The sequence below is a fragment of the Leucoraja erinacea genome, chromosome 10, assembly GCF_028641065.1.
Source record: "Leucoraja erinacea ecotype New England chromosome 10, Leri_hhj_1, whole genome shotgun sequence".
NCBI lineage: Eukaryota > Metazoa > Chordata > Chondrichthyes > Rajiformes > Rajidae > Leucoraja > Leucoraja erinaceus.
The window spans coordinates 8,358,687-8,379,115 of NC_073386.1; the positions used below are offsets into that span (position 1 = coordinate 8,358,687).

The following is a 20,429-nucleotide window of genomic DNA, read 5'->3' on the forward strand; positions in this document are numbered from 1 at the left end:
CCTGCTTCCATTCCCGGAGCCTCCCTCTCCGTGGATAGACTCTCCTCCTCGGATTGTGCCGCCTAATCCTGTTGTTGTTCGTGCCCCTACCGTGCCTCTCACGGTGCCTCCTGGTTTCAGCTCCCCGGCCGGTGCGTCTCCTCCACGTCTTTCGCCTACTGGTTCTTCTTCTTCTTTTTCTTCTTCTTATCCGCCTCGGGAGTCGCCACCTCGCAGTCCACTGGTTTCTGGCCAGTCCCCTGTTTTTCTGTATGTTCCGCCGTCCCCACATTGTTCTCCGCCTCTGCCTTTCTCTTTGGGGGAGGGGAGTGAGGGTGAGGGTGCTGTACGGACCCGCTCAGGTAGAGTTGTCCGGCCCCCTGATCGGTATGGCGATTTTGCTTAATATTGTGCTGTTTGATAATTGATACTGTTACTATGTTGCAGGTTTGTATAATTACCCTGCTGCTGTTTATTCTACGGGAAAGGATGTAGATGGTTATGCATGCAACCAAATATGTAGTTACCTCATTACCATATTGACACTCCCACCTTATGTAGTATAACTGTAGTATCTGCATGCACCCTCCCCCTGTAGGTTCCAGTACGTGTGTAGACCAGTTGTGGTCAGTGCTGGGACGTGTGGATGTAGTGTCTTAATAAAGACTTGGTGAAGGACTAAGGACTACGTCATATATCCTTTACAGGCAGCCTAGCAAAAGATGCAGGTTAATCATCTGGAAGAGAATTTTTTCTCTTTCTCTTTGTCCAGTATTGGTCATATTTGCTCGTATTTTTTGCAATGAGTTATCAAAACTGTCTGCTTTCGATCTCCACGCTTTTGATCCAATAAATATTATGTGCCAATGCTATTAATCTTGTTATTTAAATAGTGTATTTCCTATTTTAAAAAGATTTATCTCTTTGGTATTATTGTAGGATTTGATTAATAGCGTTCTACCTCCTGATGAAACAAATGCTGGGTTAAGATGTTGAGAGTGGTTATCAAGGAATTTTAACATAAGGCCATTAATTTATTACCATAAAGTAAATTAGAGTAGGGTGATGATAAAGAGACGAGGGGGAGGAATCTATTTCGGCAATTTTGCTAAACTCAATCTAAACTTAATTTGGCAGGGCAAAAGATTGGAGTGTGGGGATGCAAGCATAGAATGTCTTAAGAATAAGGGGCAAGCCATTTAGAACGGAGACAAGGAAACAACTTTTCTCACATCCCCAGTCAACTGCTCTACATCGGTGAGACCAAGCGCAGGCTTGGCGATCGCTTTGCCCAACGCCTCCGCTCAGTTCACTATAACCAACCTGATCTCCCGGTGGCTCAGCACTTCAACTCCCCCTCCCATTCTGATTCCGACCTTTCTGTCCTGGGCCTCCTCCATGGCCAGAGTGAGTCCCACCGCAAATTGGAGGTGCAGCACCTCAATTTCGCTTGGGTAGTTTACACCCCAGTGGTATGAAAATTGACTTCTCCAATTTCGGGTAGTCCTTGCTTTCCCCCTCCTACCCCCCCCCCCCCCCCCCTCCCCCTTCCCAGCCCTCCCACAGCCTACTCTCTCTCCCCCTCTTCCTTTCTTTTTCTCGCCCCCCCCCCCCCCCCCCACATCAGTCTGAAGAATGGTCTTGACCCGAAACGTCGCCTATTCCTTTGCTCCATAGATGCTGCCTCTACCGCTGAGTTTCTCCAGCATTATTGTCTACCTTCGAATTTTCCAGCATCTGCAGTTCTTTCTTAAAAATAAGACTAGAATGTGTTCAGTGTTGGAACTGAGAAGTTGGAAAAGTAAGGAATTTGACAGAGTGGTGGGGATTTTGAGGTTTAGTGTACACTTGACAGCACGCGTGGTAACTGGGATTAATTAGCTGCAGATATAAACCCCACATAGATTTGTTTAGCGTAATCATGGAAGCCTGGTTCAAACAAAATAAAAATAGATGTGTTCCATTTCTGTTTACAATGCATTGAAATAAGGTAAGAAAGAAGAGGCGATGGGTGGAGGCATTCATTAAAAATGCTGATGCATTATTTGGAGATAAATCAGAAGTACTGTCTATTCAAAGGAGAGATGTTACTAAATCTAGGTGGGAATTATCCTGGGTGCTGAAGTCTTCTTGCTTATAGCGTGCACAGCCTAAAATTGTATGTCAACTTGCTCTATTTGTTTGCGCACGTCGGGTTGATTGCATTAGTTGAAACGGGGTGGACCACGTGAAGGTTGCAATCTCCCACCACGGTGCTGAAGTGAGCATGGAAATATTCCTATTCCTGTCTTATAAAGTTGCTTTATATATGGGGAGGTATCAGAAGACTGGAAGACTTATGGACACCCCACTGGAATATCTTTGGCATGCCAAAACTTCAGAGGGTGCAGAGAGGATTTGTTAAGGTACTTGTGCGGGGGTAAACTACATTAGTCATGTGCAAAGACTAAAGCAAGATGACAAGTTATAAATTTACAATTTTGATTTGCATATCTGTGTGAAACTACCATATGAGGAGTCAGTTTTGCTATTTCTATCAATATAAGATTTATTCTATTATTTCTGCCAGTTGAAAGCAGTACACGAGCAACTTGCGACATTAACACGGACCCCACTCTCTAAATTGAAGAAAAACAGAGTCAAAAAAGGAAAAAAGAAAAAAGATAAAAAGAAAACAAAGAATATTGAACAGAAGAAAGTACAATCGAAGCAGTTGCGGCAAAAAATAATCAAGAAAGGCTCTTTGGAAAGCAGGTACAGTTGGATTTTGATGCATTGTTTCCACCTTGTGTTTCTTTGCAGGTACTGATTCATCTAAAAGCACCACAGTTAATACAGAGTGAGGCAGTCATCAAGGAAGGAGGTTATAAATGTGAGGTTATCCACTTTGGTGGCAAAAACGGGAAAATAGATTATTATCGGAATGGTGGCCGATTAGGAAAGGGGGTGATGCAACGAGACCTGGGTGTCATGGTACACCAGTCATTAAAAGTAGGCATGCAGGTGCAGCAGGCAGTGAAGAAGGCGAATGGTATGTTAGCATTCATAGCAAAAGGATTTGAGTATAGGAGCAGGGAGGTTCTACTGCAGTTGTACAGGGTCTTGGTGAGACCACACCTGGAGTATTGCGTACAGTTTTGGTCTCCTAATCTGAGGAAAGACATTCTTGCCATAGAGGGAGTACAGAGAAGGTTCACCAGACTGATTCCTGGGATGTCAGGACTTTCATATGAAGAAAGGCTGGATAGACTCGGTTTGTACTCGCTAGAATTTAGAAGATTGAGGGGGGATCTTATAGAAACTTACAAAATTCTTAAGGGGTTGGACAGGCTAGATGCAGGAAGATTGTTCCCGATGTTGGGGAAGTCCAGAACAAGGGGTCATAGTTTAAGGATAAGGGGGAAATCTTTTAGGACCGAGATGAGGGAAACTTTTTTCACACAGAGTGGTGAATCTCTGGAATTCTCTGCCGCAGAAGGTAGTTGAGGCCAGTTCATTGGCTATATTTAAGAGGGAGTTAGATGTGGCCCTTGTGGCTAAAGGGATCAGGGGGTATGGAGAAAAGGCAGGAACAGGATACTGAGTTGGATGATCAGCCATGTTCATATTGAATGGCGGTGCAGGCTTGAAGGGACGAATGGCCTACTCCTGCACCCGCTATTTTCTATATTTCTATGTTAGGAAAGCATGTATTTCTAAATACAATAGCAATGCTTGCCTTTAAACTTGATGAAATTTGACCATTTGTTGGAAATCTAAGTATGCTGATGCTGCAAATGTGAAGTTGAACAGAGAATGATGGAAATACTTAGAAGGTATTGCAGAAAACAAGTGATTTTTAAAATATATTGCCCAGAGAGTGGGATGAGGGAATAATCTCATAATGTGAAATGTGGGTTGCCATCGTGTAGGTTGTGGTGGTGGTCATTCAGTTGATGGATAATGGGGGTAGTTAGAGAAGAGTGAACAAAATGCAATGAAGAGAGAATACAGACAAAAAAATGTGAAAGAGTACAAATGCAAGGCTGTAGTACACTTCTAGGAGGTCAGTCTGAGGCTTAATCTGGGCTAATATCACTGATTGATCATTTGCAGCTGACATTGACTATTCTGATACTGAGAAAGCTATTTACCTGAATTTGTAGAATTCCATGTTGAGTCACAAAGCGTGGAAATGGGCCCTTTGACCCAAATTAACCATGAGTTGCGACTATTTGTTTTTTTGTTCTTGGTCAAAAGGATAAGCCTTTGGACAGGAGATACATTGTCCCAGATGTGAAATTGGTATTGCTGGTCCAGTAACTAAGCAGATTTTAAAAATGGGCAAAGATCTGATCTGTATTGCTCTAATTTTACAGTCCTAGGAGTTGATATTTTTTCTCCAAACATCTAAAAGCAATTTTGTTGTGAATTACATTTCTTTCAATTAAAGAATGTAACATTCATCATGTTGAGCACTTGCGGAGTATATGTGGTGCTTTTAGTGATGGCCAAAAGACATTTAATTAATCTTAATATATGAGGCATCCTTTTGAGGTCGTGTGTCTATCAAATTTTAACATCTCGTTTACAATCAAGTAGTACTAACTGTGGCACTAAATATTTCTTGCACGATTGCCATTGATCAGGAATATTTAAATACTATAATGCTGATGCGTGTACTTTATTATACAGGCAGTTAAAGAAAAAGAAGCAACGAGCTTCTGTTTACGATTCAGAAGAGGATAATGTTAAGCCAATGACTTATGATGAAAAGAGGCAATTAAGTCTTGACATAAATAAGCTTCCTAGTGACAAACTGGGGCGTGTCGTCCACATAATACAATCAAAGGAGCCATCCTTGAGAGACTCTAATCCAGTCGAGATAGAAATTGACTTTGAAACTTTAAAACCCTCTACGTTAAGAGAGCTGGAAAGATATGTTATGGCATGTCTAAGAAAGAAACAAAAAAAACTTGATTGTGAGTATGCCATTCATTCTCTTGCATGTATTGTACCTATTTAGTGAGGTAGATAGTTTATTTTCCTATTTTGATGGTGTCACATTGTGTAGCTAAGAAAGCTCCAGGAAGATCTAAAGAAGAAATTCAATCGGAGAAAAAACAAGAGCTGGAGAAAAGATTACAGGATGTGAGTGGACATCTGAATTCTGGAAAGAAAGAAACAAAAACATGTATGTACTTAATGTGCTTGTGCTGTAACGGTGTGCTGTTCATCCTTTTCTGTGGATTCAGTATGCATTATTTATTTTCAGCAGCTCGGAAGAATAATGCAGCAGAAGAAATGGGTGAAATTTCCCGATTAAGTGAGACCAGCAGTTCCTCAGACTCTGAAAGTGACAGCAGCACCAGTGACTCTAGTTCTTCACTTAACAGTGATTCTGAACCAGGTTAGATGTCAACCTCTGTATGTAATGAATACAGCCAGATGTTTAATATTTCCAATACCACTGTCTCCCACTATTGTTGCTCAAAGTGACTCATTGCAACATTTATCATGGAGTCATTACAGAAAACTGAGATGGTTAACTACAGTCTTGCTTGACACAATATTGGAGGCTGGAAGTATCGCCATTAGAAGTGGAAAAAACTATTGTGCACATCAATAGATTTTGTGAAATGCAATGTCTTTCATTTAGACGTTGAGCAGAAAAGTTCATCGCATCTACATCTAAAACTGATTTTTTTTTTTTCCCCCCGTATGATGTATAAACCATTTAAGATGTCAGCCTTCTCACCCAGGAAAGGAATGTTGAGCAATGTAGTATTCCTTGTAAATGTAGAACACAAATTTATATGTAAGTAACATTGAAATTTTTGAAAATGCACATCAAAACTGAATCCTTTAAGATAATTAAGTTATATGTAAAATCTTTACTTGGCATACGGAGTTGTAGAATTATCATTTCTCTTCAAGTCCTGGGTGACTGGCTTTGTATTTTCAGCATTTCTTGCATTTCTCCCTTCTTGCCAGCCAAACAATTAACATTGAGTAAAACTGTAAACTAAATTCTTATGACTTGCAAATGATTAACTGGAGTTCACCATTAGCACTTTTGTGATTTTCTGTGTTCAATATATTTGTAAATTGTGATTTTTGGTGCTAGAGTGCCTAGGTATGGCATAAAAGAACAGTTAAGCATGTACGTAGAAGTTGTGACATGTCATTTGAATGTGATTTCATACCTCCCTGCCAATGGTGTAACTTCACCTGAATTGTGCCACATTGCAGTTCAACCTTCTTGAATAGTTGCTGTTTATAGTTGATGTAATGCTAGGGATAATAAATAGTTTGCAATTATCTGTCGGAAAATTGAAGAACTGATGTTCATGTACAGCAGTAATTCACGGTGAATGATTCGGGCAGCGGTGTGCGATAGAAATTATTTAAATGATCATGGTATGTTTGAATATATGATTGGTACACTTGCATCATCTGTCTAATTGAACAAAATGACTACAAAACAGTGCATTTGTTTTCATTTTTAGACTGCCATAAATATTAACCATCTTTTATAACAGACTGAGTTTCTAATAGATGGTAAATTGTGTTGTTTCCTAATTCACACCTGATCTACAATATATGTAGTTTAATCACCATCATAATAGAATCGCAATTGGTCTTTGATTATTATGATATTAATGTATCATTGCTATAAATTATTAGAGCATTTTGCATGTATTGTTTTCTCCAGTTTGAACTCTGCTGTTTGATCTTTTATTTATTTCTTTCAGCCTATGTTAGGGTCACTTGCCTGTAAGTTTTTTGTATTCGGTAGATTATAAGTCTTTAGGACTGAAGTTAAAATCAGTGATCTAAACTTTGCTAAATAAGAAGTTTTCATTGAAACCTCTAGTTTTCCTGTTTTCTGACTTTATTTTGGGAGAATTTGTAGAATTAAGAAGTTAATTGGAGATAGTAATGGAACCAATATAGCCATACGGCAAACTTATCTTGTACAGATATGTATGTAACAGTGGTAAATTTTGAAAGCTTCAATTTTTCGAAAATGTGTCGTATGAGAGTACAACTTGGTGTACAGGATTTTGTTTTTTTCATTCAATGTTTACACTTTCTATATTTTATGACATGCAATAAACGTACTGAAATCATTTATCTTGTGTTAGATCTGATGTAAATTTCAAAATCGTTGACGTAATATGGTCATTCATTCCATAGGTGACAACATGCTTTGTATAAATATAATTGGCTTCATTTAAAGCACCATTAAAACAGACTTGGAGATACCTGAAATGTTTTTTATTAGCTTTTACTCTGCTTCCTTTTAATTGAAGGAAATAAAAGGGACGACGTGGATTTGCAAGCATTTATATATGTAAGTTAACGCTCAACCATGAGTGAAGAGGTAAGTGTTCCAATGAACTTGCCAATTACTTCCATAATGAGCTAAATTAAATAGCTGCACTTTTTAATTGTGGTGGAACATAAATTGATCATCTCTATTTCTAAAATAGGACAATTGCTGGCTATTCTCCCCGTTTCTGCCCCTTTTACTGATTTTAAAGAAGGCACACAGCCATCAAGCTATTAAACACAACGAATAAGCTATGAGTTCTGAACTGTAAATGACTTATTTGTTAGTTGCACTATATTTGTTATTTATTGAACTTTTTTTTCCCCGTTATATACAATGTTTACATATTCACATATTCCGTTGTGCTACAGCAAGTAAGAATTTCATTGTCCCACCCGGGACATATGACAATAAAACACTCTTGACTCTTCTTGAAAGCTTCAGCTTGTATACTGACGTTATTTATTCCTGTTATTCTCCCTCTATTGGTCTCAGCACATTTGCGTGCATTTTTAAAGCAAATTCGGCAAAGATTTTACTCCAAAGTATTTGACATTTGTTATCTTTTTTTCCAATTTATTTGAAGGAATATTACTGAGAATAAAATTCTACAATCCAAAGAAAAATTCCGATATGCAGATAGTACTGACTCGTCTGGGAAATTTAATATAATCCAACTTTGCTTTGTCACAATTATTTGCAAAAATATGATTTTGGAAAAGTTTTGGGATTTGCATTGAAATGGTTAATTATTAAATAAAAATGTGCTCAATATTATTGTACTATTCTGCATTGTTTCTTAATTTGGGAATGGGAAATCTCTCTTCCTGAGGGGAGATGTTCAAAACATTTGAATCCAGAGTTCAGGTTGCACAATGAAGAGATGATAAACATCTATCGTCAGCAGAGTGTCCAATATCATAAGGTTGCAATTTGCAGCTAACAATTATTTATAATCAACTGGATTTGCCCAGTACTCTACATTGAAACATTAATTTCTGATCAAATACTACATTACTACTCCAGCAAAATTGATATTATACATAACCCAATTCTCCAGTCTTTACGACACAACAATTAACAATTTATGGTGCCTTTTAAAATGGCACAAAAAAATGATCAAGACATTTCATAGGGCGCATTGGGCTATGCTATCCTGATTGGGAATGTCATATTCATCAGGTTAGATCCAAACGTGCCTTTATATTTTTGATATTGAATAAGGTTATAATGCTACTCCCAAGAATTAAAATGCACTATTTCTATTTAATGTTCATTCCTATTGAATTTCTATTGAATTGATGTTCAATTATTTATTCATGTAATTAATTTAGTACACTGTCTCTATATAAAAGCTGGTATTAAGATTATACTTCCTCAGATGCACTTTGATCAATGGAAAGGATGTAACTTCCAAATACCTGACTTTATGCAACTCTGGTGAGAATTTTGGCAATCGGGACTATTTTTTGGGTTCCCATTCTTAAACTGGTCAAGTGTTGCCTTAAAATAGTCTTATTGAAGAATACTCCACAGGATATTGACTTCATCAGTATAAATGTATCAATCAATTCCCGTAAATGTATCTTTGCAAAAAGGATGCTCTTGTTAATGATCATGTCACAACCTAAAGTTGTTCTGACAACAAACATGCCTTTGTGTTTGGAACAATGCAACTTCCCTTCCTATTTTTGCAATATCACAACCAGTATATGAATGTGAATGGCATCAAAGGTAGATTGGATGGTGAAGCAGACTTTTGGCATGTTGGCTTTCATTTGTGGAATTGGTTTGAAGTTGGGACATAAGGAATTACAGATGCTGGAATCTTTAGCGAAACACAATGTTGGAGTAACTCAGCGGGTCAGGCTGGAGGGAATTTACAGGTGATATTTCAAGTAGTGACCTTCGGACTGGGTTGTTGGGAAGTTATGGATAGGAAAGATTTGGAGGGATGCCAAACAGGGCAGATGGGACCAATATAGAGGGGGCATCGTGGTCGGCATGGGCAAGTTAGGCTGAAGGGCCCGTTTCCATGCTCTATGAATCGAAATTGGGACTTCATGTTACAGTAGTACAAGATATTGATGAGGCTATGATTGGAATGTTTTGGTCACCATGCAAAAGAGAAGATAGAGTTAAGTTGGAAAGCATGCAAAAAAGATTTATGAGAATATTGCCAGGGCTCAAGGTCAATGTATTAGGGAGCATTTGGGTAGGCAAGGACTTTATTCCTTGGAAAGCAGGACTGGGGTTGATCTTAAAGAGGAGTATAAAATCATGAGGGGAATAGATAGGTTGAATGATTTTTTTTTCCCACCAGTGTAGGGGAACCAAGTACTGGAAGCCATTGGCTTAAGGTGCAGTGCCCTCCATAATGTTTGGGACAAAGACCCATCATTCATTTATTTGCCTCTGTACTCCACAATTTGAAATTTGTAATAGAAAAAAAATTGAAAGTGATTAAAGTGCTCATTGTCAGATTTTAATAAAGGCCATTTTTATATATTTTGGTTTCACCATGTAGAAATTACAGCAGTGTTTTTATACGTCCCCCCCCCCACCCCCCCCCCCCCCCCCCCCCCCCCCCCCCCCCCCCCCATTTTGGGGGCACCATAATGTTTGGGACACAGCAAGGTCATGTAAATGAAAATAGTCATGTTTAGTATTTTGTTGCATATCCTTTGCATGCAATGACTGCTGGAAGTATGCGATTCTTGGACATCACCAGTTGCTGGGTGTCTTCTCTGGTGATGCTCTGCCGGGCCTGTATTGCAGCCATCTTTAGCTTATGCTTGTTTTGGTGGCTCGTTTCCTTCAGTTTTCTTTTCAGCATATAAAAGGCATGCTCAATTGGGTTCAGATCGGATGATTAATTTGGCCATTCAGGAATTAACCATTTTTTAGATTTCGAAAAACTCCTTTGTTACTTTAGCAGTATGTTTAGGATCATTGTCTTGCTGCAGAATGAACCGCTCGCTGTCCAATGAGTTTTGAGGCATTTGTTTGAACTTGAGCAGATAGCATGTGTCTATAAACTTCAGAATTCATTATGCGACTACCATCAGCAGTTCTATCATCAATGAAGATAAATGAGCCAGTACCTTCAGCAGCCATACATGCCCAGGCCATAACACCCCCACCACCGTGTTTCACAGATGTGGTGGTATTCTTTGGATCTTGGGCAGTTCCTTCTCTCCTCCATACTTTGCTCTTGCCATCACTCTATAAGTTAATCTTCGTCTCATCCAGAACTGTGGTTGCTCTTTTAAGTGCTCCTTTGCACACTAACCTGGCCATCCTATTTTTGCGGCTAACCAGTGGTTTGCATCTTGCAGTGTAGCCTCTGTATTTCTGTTCATGAACTCTTCGGCAGACAGTGGTCACCTGACTCCTGAAAAGTGTTTCTGATCTGTCGGACAGGTGTTTGGGGATTTATCTTTATAGAGAGAATTCTTCTGGCATCAGCAGTGGAAGTCTTCCTTGGCCTGCCAGTCCCTTTGAGATTAGTAAGCCCACCAGTGCTCTCTTTCTTCTTAATGATGTTTCAAACAGTCAATTGCAAACACCTGTGAAGCCATGTGCCCCAAACAATATGGTGCCCAGAAATGGGGGGGGGGGGACGGGGGACGGGACTATGTATAAAGCTGTAATTTCTACATGGTGAAACAAATGTATAAAAATACCCTTCAACAAAATCTGACAATGTTCAATTTAACCACATGTGATTTTTTTTTTTTTTTTTTTTTTTCTATTACAAATCTCAAATTGTGGTGCACAGAGGCAAATAAATAAATAAATAACGGGTCTTTGTTCCAGACATTATGGAGGGCACTGTAAGAGGGTAAAGATTTGATGGGAACCTGATGGGCATGTCTTTCACACGGAGGGTGGTGGATCTATGGAATGAGCTGCCAGAAGAGGCGGCTGTGGCAGGTACAATTACAAAAAAAACGTGAGATTCATTCAGGTACATGAATGGGAAAAGTGTAGAAGAATATTTGTCAAATGCAAGGAATTGGTACAAGCTTGGATGGGGCATCTGATCGGCATGCAATATTTCGTTTGAAAGACCTGTTTCTGTGCTCTACGACATTCCGAACATAGCTAACAGAGCAATACACTATCATTTAATAATACTACAAGCTGCATGTTGTATAATAATACCACAAGCTGCATGATTCTGTACAATGGTGCTTGCAAAGCAATAAATTATTGACTAAGAAAATGCAGCTTTTTGTTGCATACTTCAAAATTGTTCAGAAGGATCTAGAAGTACATAGTTCCTTGAAAGTGGTGTCACAGGTAGATAAGGTGGTCAAGAAGGCTTCCAGTACATTGGTCTTCAGTCAGGACTCCTGCAAAGCTCTTCTCTCTGACTCCTATTTCAAATGGATGCTGTTTTGTAAGTACTGGAATTCTAAAGATGTGCCAAAAGGAAAGCATATGTTCTGGTATTACAGTTTGTAGCTGGTATAAGCCTAGTTTATTCTTAAATTTGAACTGCTGCTACGGTCAGGCAAGCCCCCGTTGCCATGCTGTGAGAACGGAGAGGTTGAGAAGGAGTTTCTTCCCAGAGGCCATTAGGACTGTAAACTCCTATCCCACCAGGGACTAACTTTACTGTACCACTACTGTTTGTTTTTTTAATTGCTTTTTTTCCCCCCTTTTTCCTTCCGCATACAATATTTAATATGTAAAAGAATATGTGATTCTGTTCCATTCTGTTTGTAGTTTGTTAGGTTGTTTGTTTGTTTTTTTGCACAAAAGTCCGCGAGCATTGCCACTTTTCATTTCACTGCACATCTCGTATGTGTATGTGACGAATAAACTTGACTTGACTTGACATTGGTTGTTCAGGTGAGTTCTTCATACTGAAGGCACTGGGAGCAAGCATTAAACATTGAGGTTTAAATATTCACAATGAGATGCTATGTAAAGCTCTCTAAACTCTATTTCAATCATAATTTATTCTCTTAATTTGGCACTTGCTCTTTTGCTAGCTGCTTGCTGCCCCATTCCCTTTGAACTTGCATGTCAAGTTTTAGATGCTCTGATTAGTATGGCTGAGGATAACATCCTTGGCATGTGACCTCAACTGACGATATTAGGCTCTCGACTTAATACATCTGCCGTGCTGGAGAATCACTTTGCCTGTGAGAAGCAAATGGAGTTAATTAGCTCAATTTATTTGTGCATTGGGCATGGCTATGAGCAGCACAGCAGGAAGGATTACATTATAAGCCAAACATCTTTGCCACTTTGGACTTGCCATGAAACAGCATACATTTTGTGATCGGTAGTAGTCTCTTCACCTTGCTTACAGCTGGCTGAAAACATTATCATATGTGTTTTACTGGGGGCTTGCCATAATCCATCTTTGGGATTAAGAGAAGATTTCCAAAGACCAAAAAATAAAAGTATTCCCACCTAAAGAATGATATTCTGCAGTAATGAAGTGAAAATTTCAAAATCAAATGGTGGTCTTTCTGTAATTGGCATGAATGAATCTTTTTATTTACTTTAAAAAAAAAAATTATATTCCTGATTGCAGCAGCCCTAACTCTTTCTGACATCTTTTGTGGGGAGCTGGTAAAGTACTCCAACTTCATACCATTGCATTAATTTCAATGGATTGTGATAGCACATGCAGTAGAGGTATCCACATAACTTCCTGCAAAGTTGCTCTTGAACGTTCCAGAATGTACTCTTTACTTGCTCTTCGGAGTACTACAGGGAATGCCATTGAATTCCTGCTGTTTGTTGTAAGCATTAGGAATTTGGGTAGTATGATTTTGTTTACCGATGACACAAATTGGTGACATGTTAGTGGTGCTGAGGATTGCTATAGGTTACAGGACGGTATTGATTAGTTCTTAAGAGAAGTAGAGCAATGGCAAATGCCATTTGATCCAGATATGTTTAAGGTGCTACACTTCTGGAGGAGCAATAAAGATAGAAGTAGGAACCTTGGCATACAAATCTGAGGATCCCTTCAGGTGGTGAAGAAGATATACATGATACTTTAGCTGGGATTGGACTATAAAAGCAAGGAGGTTATGATGTAATTTTATAAATGTTCCTAAGTCCATGTTGAATTTTTTTTTGTACATTTCTGGTCAGTGCACTACAGAATTGATGTGATTGCATTTAGAAGGGTGCAGATGAGATCATCAAGATGTTGCCTGGGATGGGGCATTTCAAAATTACAGATTGGGAACATGGTGGAATGCTTTTGCTCATTGCAGCGATATCTAACCCTTGACTATTCCTTTTGGTGTAAAGCACAAGTTTTGGAGGCCACCTGAAGTTTTTTCACCTAGTGGGTAGTTGAAATCTGGAATGTGATGTTTTGGTAACTGATAGCAGGAGATACACTCTCGACATTGAAGTGGTAACTAGGCAGAATCTGAATATCTATGGTACAAAGATGGTCAAGGGGAGGAGCCATCTTGGTGAACGGCTGCTAGCCAGCAGCCGTCCGTTTAAAATTTTTTTTTTATAGTTTTTAGTGAGTCCTGTTTTTTTTTGTTTGTATGGGGATATGGTCTTTTTAATGTGGGGGGTAGGTGTAACTTTATTTCTAGGTCCCTACCTGGTCGGTGTGGCAGCCTTTTCTCCGGGCTGCCTGTCGACCCGTCCTCGTGGCCTACCAGCGGGCTTGGAGCGCCGTTTCCTGGTGGGGACCGCCCAGCACCTCGGCCTTGGCGGCGGCACAGCGCTGGAGCGGAGTGGAGCGGGCGATGCCTTGCCTGGGTCGCCGCGCTGGAGCTCTGGCGAGCTGGACCGCCGAGAGCAACATCTCCAGGCTGCGGGTCTGCGGAGCGGAGAGGCGGCAGTGCGGCGAGGCGGCGCCGACTTTTTCATCGGGAGCCTGGGAGCTCCAAACCGGCGGCCTTGTCGGCTTTGGCAGCCGCGGTCTCCAACCAGGAGGCGGCCGTTCCAGGCGGCCCAGCCGCCGAAAGGACTCTCCCGACGCCGGGGCAAGACCACCCGGTGAGAACGGCCAGGGACATCGGGCCTCCGTAGAGGCAATTGCGGTGGCCTCAATAGGCCTGACTTTGGGGTGAACATGGGGTGGGGACTGGACATTGTGCCTTCCCCCACAGTGCTATCCACTGGGGGGGATGATTTTTTTTTTTTTTTGTTTAATTGTAGTCCTGTAGGTCTGTGTCCAAGATGGCTGCCGTGAAGAGAGAGTGGACGCTGGCGCGCTTTGGCTGCCGCTGCTCTCTCGTCACACTGTGTTTTTGATTTTCTGTTTTTGGATTGAATTCTGTTTTTAATTTGTGTCTCTGTAATGTCTTTATTACTTGTTTTATTCCGATTATATGTTTTTATTCCGATTACTATGTAAGGTGTCCTTGAGATGTCTGAAAGGCGCCCATTAAATAAAATTTATTATTATTATTACTACAAAGGCTCCAGACCATGTACAGTTAAATGGCATGAGCATGGATGAGATGCTTAATGGACAGAATGAGCCGTGGAGCCTTTTCTGTCTAGTGTGACCCTGATTCTTGTCATTTCTGTTAAGAGTTTAGGGGAGCTGTCCTCTGTACCCTAACCATGTTCTGGTTTAAATCCAAAAGTTCAACATTAAAATTTGAAAACTGACTGTCTGCATTAATGAATGCATAATAATTGTATGACAGTATACTGAGCTGTACTTGTTAGTAAAGGTATTAGAGTATTAAATAGGCAATTTTAAATGGAGATGCTGTGGTAATTTGTGGATTGAGTTACAAATGACTCATTTTGGTGTGTGAACTCCAGTTATGTTTGTAGTACTATATCCAAGAAACAGTTTTGATACCAAAAATGTATTGAAACAGTTCAAATGAATATTATTGTTGTTTGTGTTTTATCTGCATAATGAGAGATTTTTCTTGAGCACTTCACCATGGCAATTTTCCTAAACTGTTTTCACTATTTTCCGAAACATCCATATTTTTATAGATGTACCTGAAGAAAACTGGAGAGGTTATGTATAGTGAATTATGCAAATAGGTACGAAGCAATTCTGCCTCCAACACTGTAGAAAAGCAATTGGATTCCAAATCATTTTTTTCTAATGACTATCCAATTAAGATAATTAAAAACACTTGGTGCTCACATTGGAACAAGACATTAAAGCATATCCTTATGTTCTTCCTGAAATTTCTTCATTTCAATTTGGTTGTAAAATGCATGTTAAACTTGTATTCCTCACTCATTTTTGCTTCTGTGCTTTGGCAGTTGTCAACTCCTTTTCTGAACTCCCACTTAATTGGTACTGAATGGTTTACTCAGTTTTGTTGAAAATATAATGTTAGCCTCAATTTGTATAGCTGTTGTGCTCTCCACAGTTGCATTACTTGACAGCATTCTCGCAATTCTGTGGGAACTGTGCATTAGTCTTGTTAAGCCACAAATGCATGAAACCAGAGATCCCACCAATTGTCTCCCTAAATTATACAGTGGTGAAGCGAAAATGAAAGCTGTTGTTATTCTAGTAACAGCATAAGTATATATTTAATCGGGAAGGCAACTTGGACTTCAAATTTTCTTTTCATGCAGTAATTACAATTTGGGGATTTAACTCACAGTTTTATTGCTTCATTTCATGGTTTTTAATGTTCTATGTTTAACATTTTATTTCCACAGAAACAATATCAAAACCGAAGTGGAGCAAATGTACCAATATTCTCATTAAGGAGGAAGAAATGGTAACTTTAAAAAACATTATCATTGGAATTGTCAAAATATTCGGGTTCCTAAGCTTGTCTTTTCCCTTCCCAAAGCACAGCCACCTAAATTACAAGTTGAATTATTCCTTGTATCAACCAGCATTGGATTCTGTTCCTCAAGTGCAACCATTGCATGTCAAAAAAGTACCCGAATCACAACATACGTGCCGTCATTCTATTTTGTTTGATAAACAGCAAAGAAAGATGCAGCATTCTCAGCCACAACAATTTGTTCCATTTGCAGGACCAGCAAAGATTATTTCGTCACCAGGTAATGATTTTACAGGTATAACAGCTATTTTAAACCGGATTCTGAGTGATAAAGGTTTTGGAGGAAACTTTTGTATTCATGCATCACGATTAACTTAACTGTGTTCTATAACTTTCAGTTTTAACCCACAATGTTATATTCCACACAAATTTCTTCATTGAAGTATGTAGTCATAGATTCATACAGTGTAGAAACAAACTCATCGGCCCAACTTGCCCACACTAATGAACATGTCCCATCTACACTATTCCCACTTGCCTGCGTTTGGCCCATATCCCTCTAAACATCCTATCCATGTACCTGTCTAATTGCTTCTTAAACATTGTGCTTTCTTCCTTCTGTAACTTTCATCTGTAACTTCCCCAATTTATCTCACTAACTTTTGTGAGTTTTATCTTTCACATTGAGAATAATTATTAATAATTGCTAACGCATTGAAATTCAAGGCAATTGAATCAGTAGCGGCATGTCATGGATTTAACATTTTTTTGCCACAAATTCTGGACCAATATTTTGTGTTTCCTACTGTTCAACATTTTGTGCTTCAGTGAATTCCAGTAAACTATTTTAAATCTTTTTTTGAGTTCCTCCGCCTAACACTTGGGGCAAGTTTTGTTTCTCTGCTTTGCACCAGCTTCATGCTGTAAATGCTGTGCCACCACATAATCAGGGCCACCACATAATCAATTATGGAAAAAACTGTTTCCAACTTTAACGCTTACAAACATTATTTATTTCTATTAGATTTGCTTAAAGCTAGATGAACTCGTGTTTAACACATTTGATGTCCCCGGTTGCTTAGAATTGAATGGCTTCTAGGACTTCTCATTGACATTAAATTAACCATGTAAACAGTTAGTTTGGGTAGTACTGGTAGTTTTCCTTCCCTGAAAGTATTCTGTCCGTCAGAACGTTAGTAGTTTCTTGTCTCAATGGATATCGTTCATATACCAAAAGTATTACGCCCATTAATCATCATTGATGTTGTGCATCAGCGGACAATTTCATACTGGAATTTTGAGTTTGTTGAGGGTCTGTCGTGTTGTTCCTTTATTCATCAGTAACCTCTACTGGAATGTCAGTGGGAAAATCGGTATTAGGCTTGTAGTATGATATGAAAATCTAAATACACGTCAACCTGGCCAAATGAACTTAAATTTCAACCCAAGTTAATTTAAAAATTCTGCAAACCTTCTCTATTTTAAAACAGTGTAGTCAGAGTATAGAAGTGAGATCGACCGACTGACCAAGTGGTGCTAGCACAACAACCTGGCTCTCAACATCAGTAAGACCAAGGAACTGATTGTGGACTTTCGTAGGGGAAGGATAAGGACCCTCAATCCTGTTCACATCAATGGGACGATAGTGGAGAAGGTCAAAAACTTCAAATTCCTGGGCGTGCATATTTCCGAAGACCTGGACCCAACACACCGATGCAATTATAACAAAGGCACATCAGCGACTCCCTGAGAAGATTACCGAGATTCAGCATGCCGAAGAGAATTCTCCTAAACCTCTACAGGTGCACGGTAGAAAACATTCTGACTGGTTGCATCATGGCCTGGTTCGGCAACTTGAACGTCTGTGAGCAGAAAAGACTACAAAAAGTTGTGATCACTACCTAGTCCATCACCAGCTTTGACCTCCCCACCATCGAAAGGATCTATCGCAGTCACTGCCTCAAAGGCAGGCGAAATCTTCAAAGACCCACACCATCCTGGCCACACTCATTTTACCATTGCCATCAGGAAGAAGGCACAGGAGCCTGAAAACTTACGTTCAGGTTCAGGAACAGCTTCTTTCCTACAGCCATTAGGCTATTAAACATGATAACAAATAAGCTCTGAGCTCTGAACTGCAAAATATTATTATTATTATTATTATTGCACTATATTTGTTATTTATTGAACTTTTTTCTTTCTCTTCCCCCGTTATGTACTATGTTTACATATTCACATGTTCACTTGTGTTGCAGCAAGTAAGAATTTAATTGTCCCATCCAGGACACTTGACAAGTTTTCTTTAAACATTTTGAAATATTTTGGGTAAGAGTGCCAAATGCCATTTTAACCTCTTTGCTGAAATTTCAAGAGATGTTTTTACCAAGTCTGTTAAAATCTTATTTTGTTTTTAAGGACTTGCTCCAGTTCTATCACCGTTGCAGTCACCGCCTTTGTTGCAAGTTGTACATCTATCAGTCAAGCGTGCTTTTCAATCCATTCACCCTAAAGTAATGAAAATCATTTCAGAACTTTTATTTTAAAAGAATGCAATTTAGAAACTTATTTCTTAAATGTGGTTTACTGGGTGCTGTTTTCCAGAAAGCAAAGACTTTATGCAATGCAGAAGAGGAAGCTAAATGCTTACCAATTCATCAGACCATGCCAGCTCCTGAAAAATGCAGCGGGTCTACCACACTACACAAAAGTAGGTTTATTGCATCAGATATTCATCTTCTATCTTCTATTAATATATAAAACTCAAAACTCTGCAGTGATCCATCCTGCCGACGTTGACCGGCTGCTCCTTCCTATCGTCCGCTGCGAAACAAAGTTTGAACTTTTCACTGCTGCAGGCAGGGGAGGTTTTGATTCATTGCAACGGGCTGCTCCTTCATGGTGGAATATTGGGTTGGGGGAAGCTTCCAACCCACACTTCGTATATATATAACAAAGTCTGTGGCTGCCGCCTGCCGTTGCAAGACAGCTTCCAACACTTCGAAACACAAGACTGACACTGAACTTTCACTGCTGCAGCAGGCAGGTATTGGGGAGGTGAAACTAAAATTGGACGGCTTTTTTTTTGAGGGACGGGGCATGGGGGAATATTGTGCTGGGGGAATCTTACAGTTTGAGGAACGGGTCTGGCTTCAGTTAATATTCCACTCTCGTGAGACCCGGCTGCCGACGGGCCTGCATGACGGTGCTCCTTCCTATCATATTCGAAACAAAGTTGCAAGACAGGGGGATCACACCATTGGGGGAGCAGACATTGGGAACGGGTCTGAGACTTGGTCTAGTCACATCTTGGGGGAAATATGCAGTCTAGTAATTTAAATTAATATTAAGCACACAAAAAAAGGAAGCATGGAAGTTTATTTGCAAAGATGATGTTGGCTGGACCATCCTTTTTTTATTACCTGCATTTATATGTATGATAAGCATAAGTATACAGAACATTGGGATTTGGTTCATTCAACCACAGCTTTTATCTGAATGTGTTTGTGGCAAATGTACATAAATTACACGCAAGCCAAGCAGTTAGAAATTACTTACAAAGTAGAATTGTCAAATTTGAGCTAGCTACTGATCTGCGATTTTTTTCTTTAAAACTGTTTACTTTGACAACATCATTGGATGATGGTTCAGGAGCTAGTGTCTGGTAGGCAACAAAGCAACGTTGAAATACCTTTAAATTTGGTTTCTGAGCTCATTTGCAGCTGAAATGAGCATCACCTGGTATTAAATCATATTATTTGGCCTTCATAGCGAGAGGATTTGAGCATAGGAGCAAGGAGGTCCTAATGCAGTTGTTCATGTCCCTGGTGAGACTGCACCTGGAGTATTGTGTGCAGTTTTGGTCTCCTAATTTGAGGAAGGACATTCTTGCTATTGAGTGAGTGCAGCGTAGGTTCACCAGGTTAATTCCTGGGATGGCGGGACTGGCATATGATGAAAGAATGGATTGACTGAGCTTATATTAATTGGAATTTAGAAATATGAGAGGGGATCTTACAAAAAAATATACAATTCTCAAGGTATTGGACAGGCTAGATGCGGAAAAAATGTTCCCGATGTTAGGGGAGTCCAGAACTAGGGATCACAATGTAAGAATAAGGGGTAGGCCATTTAGGACTGAGATAAGGGAAAATTCTTTTCACCCAGACAGTTATGAATCTGTGGAATTCTCTGCCACAGAAGGCTTTAATACTCCTAAAGCTTCCCCCCCCCCCCTCCCCCTCAGTCTAGTTCAGTAAAACACTGAGTCAAGCACTGGATCACTAAACTTTATTCTTTCAAACAATAACAAACTCCCTATAGGATACCCAACCACTGCGGGTCCGATCCTTGTCTCTGCTCGTTCAAGCCCTTCAGCCTTGTGCAAGCAGACGCCTCCAAAAGGTTACACAGTCCCA

At 39.7% G+C, this 20,429-nt stretch overlaps 1 protein-coding gene across 5 annotated transcripts in view; it reads left to right on the forward strand.

Annotated features, from left to right (window-relative positions):
* Window positions 1–20,429, forward strand: part of LOC129700745 (bromodomain-containing protein 3-like) — a 59,723-nt gene that overhangs the window by 31,357 nt on the left and 7,937 nt on the right. For 2 of the 5 annotated variants that reach the window (XM_055641390.1, XM_055641391.1), the window contains exons 9-15: window positions 2,549–2,733; window positions 4,654–4,940; window positions 5,033–5,152; window positions 5,234–5,368; window positions 15,941–16,294; window positions 18,430–18,524; window positions 18,616–18,721. In XM_055641390.1, coding sequence (XP_055497365.1) covers window positions 2,549–2,733; window positions 4,654–4,940; window positions 5,033–5,152; window positions 5,234–5,368; window positions 15,941–16,294; window positions 18,430–18,524; window positions 18,616–18,721 — 1,282 coding nt within the window. The remainder of the gene's footprint in view (window positions 1–2,548; window positions 2,734–4,653; window positions 4,941–5,032; window positions 5,153–5,233; window positions 5,369–15,940; window positions 16,295–18,429; window positions 18,525–18,615; window positions 18,722–20,429) is intronic. The other 3 variants (XM_055641392.1, XM_055641393.1, XM_055641395.1) reach the window with 3 other exon arrangements.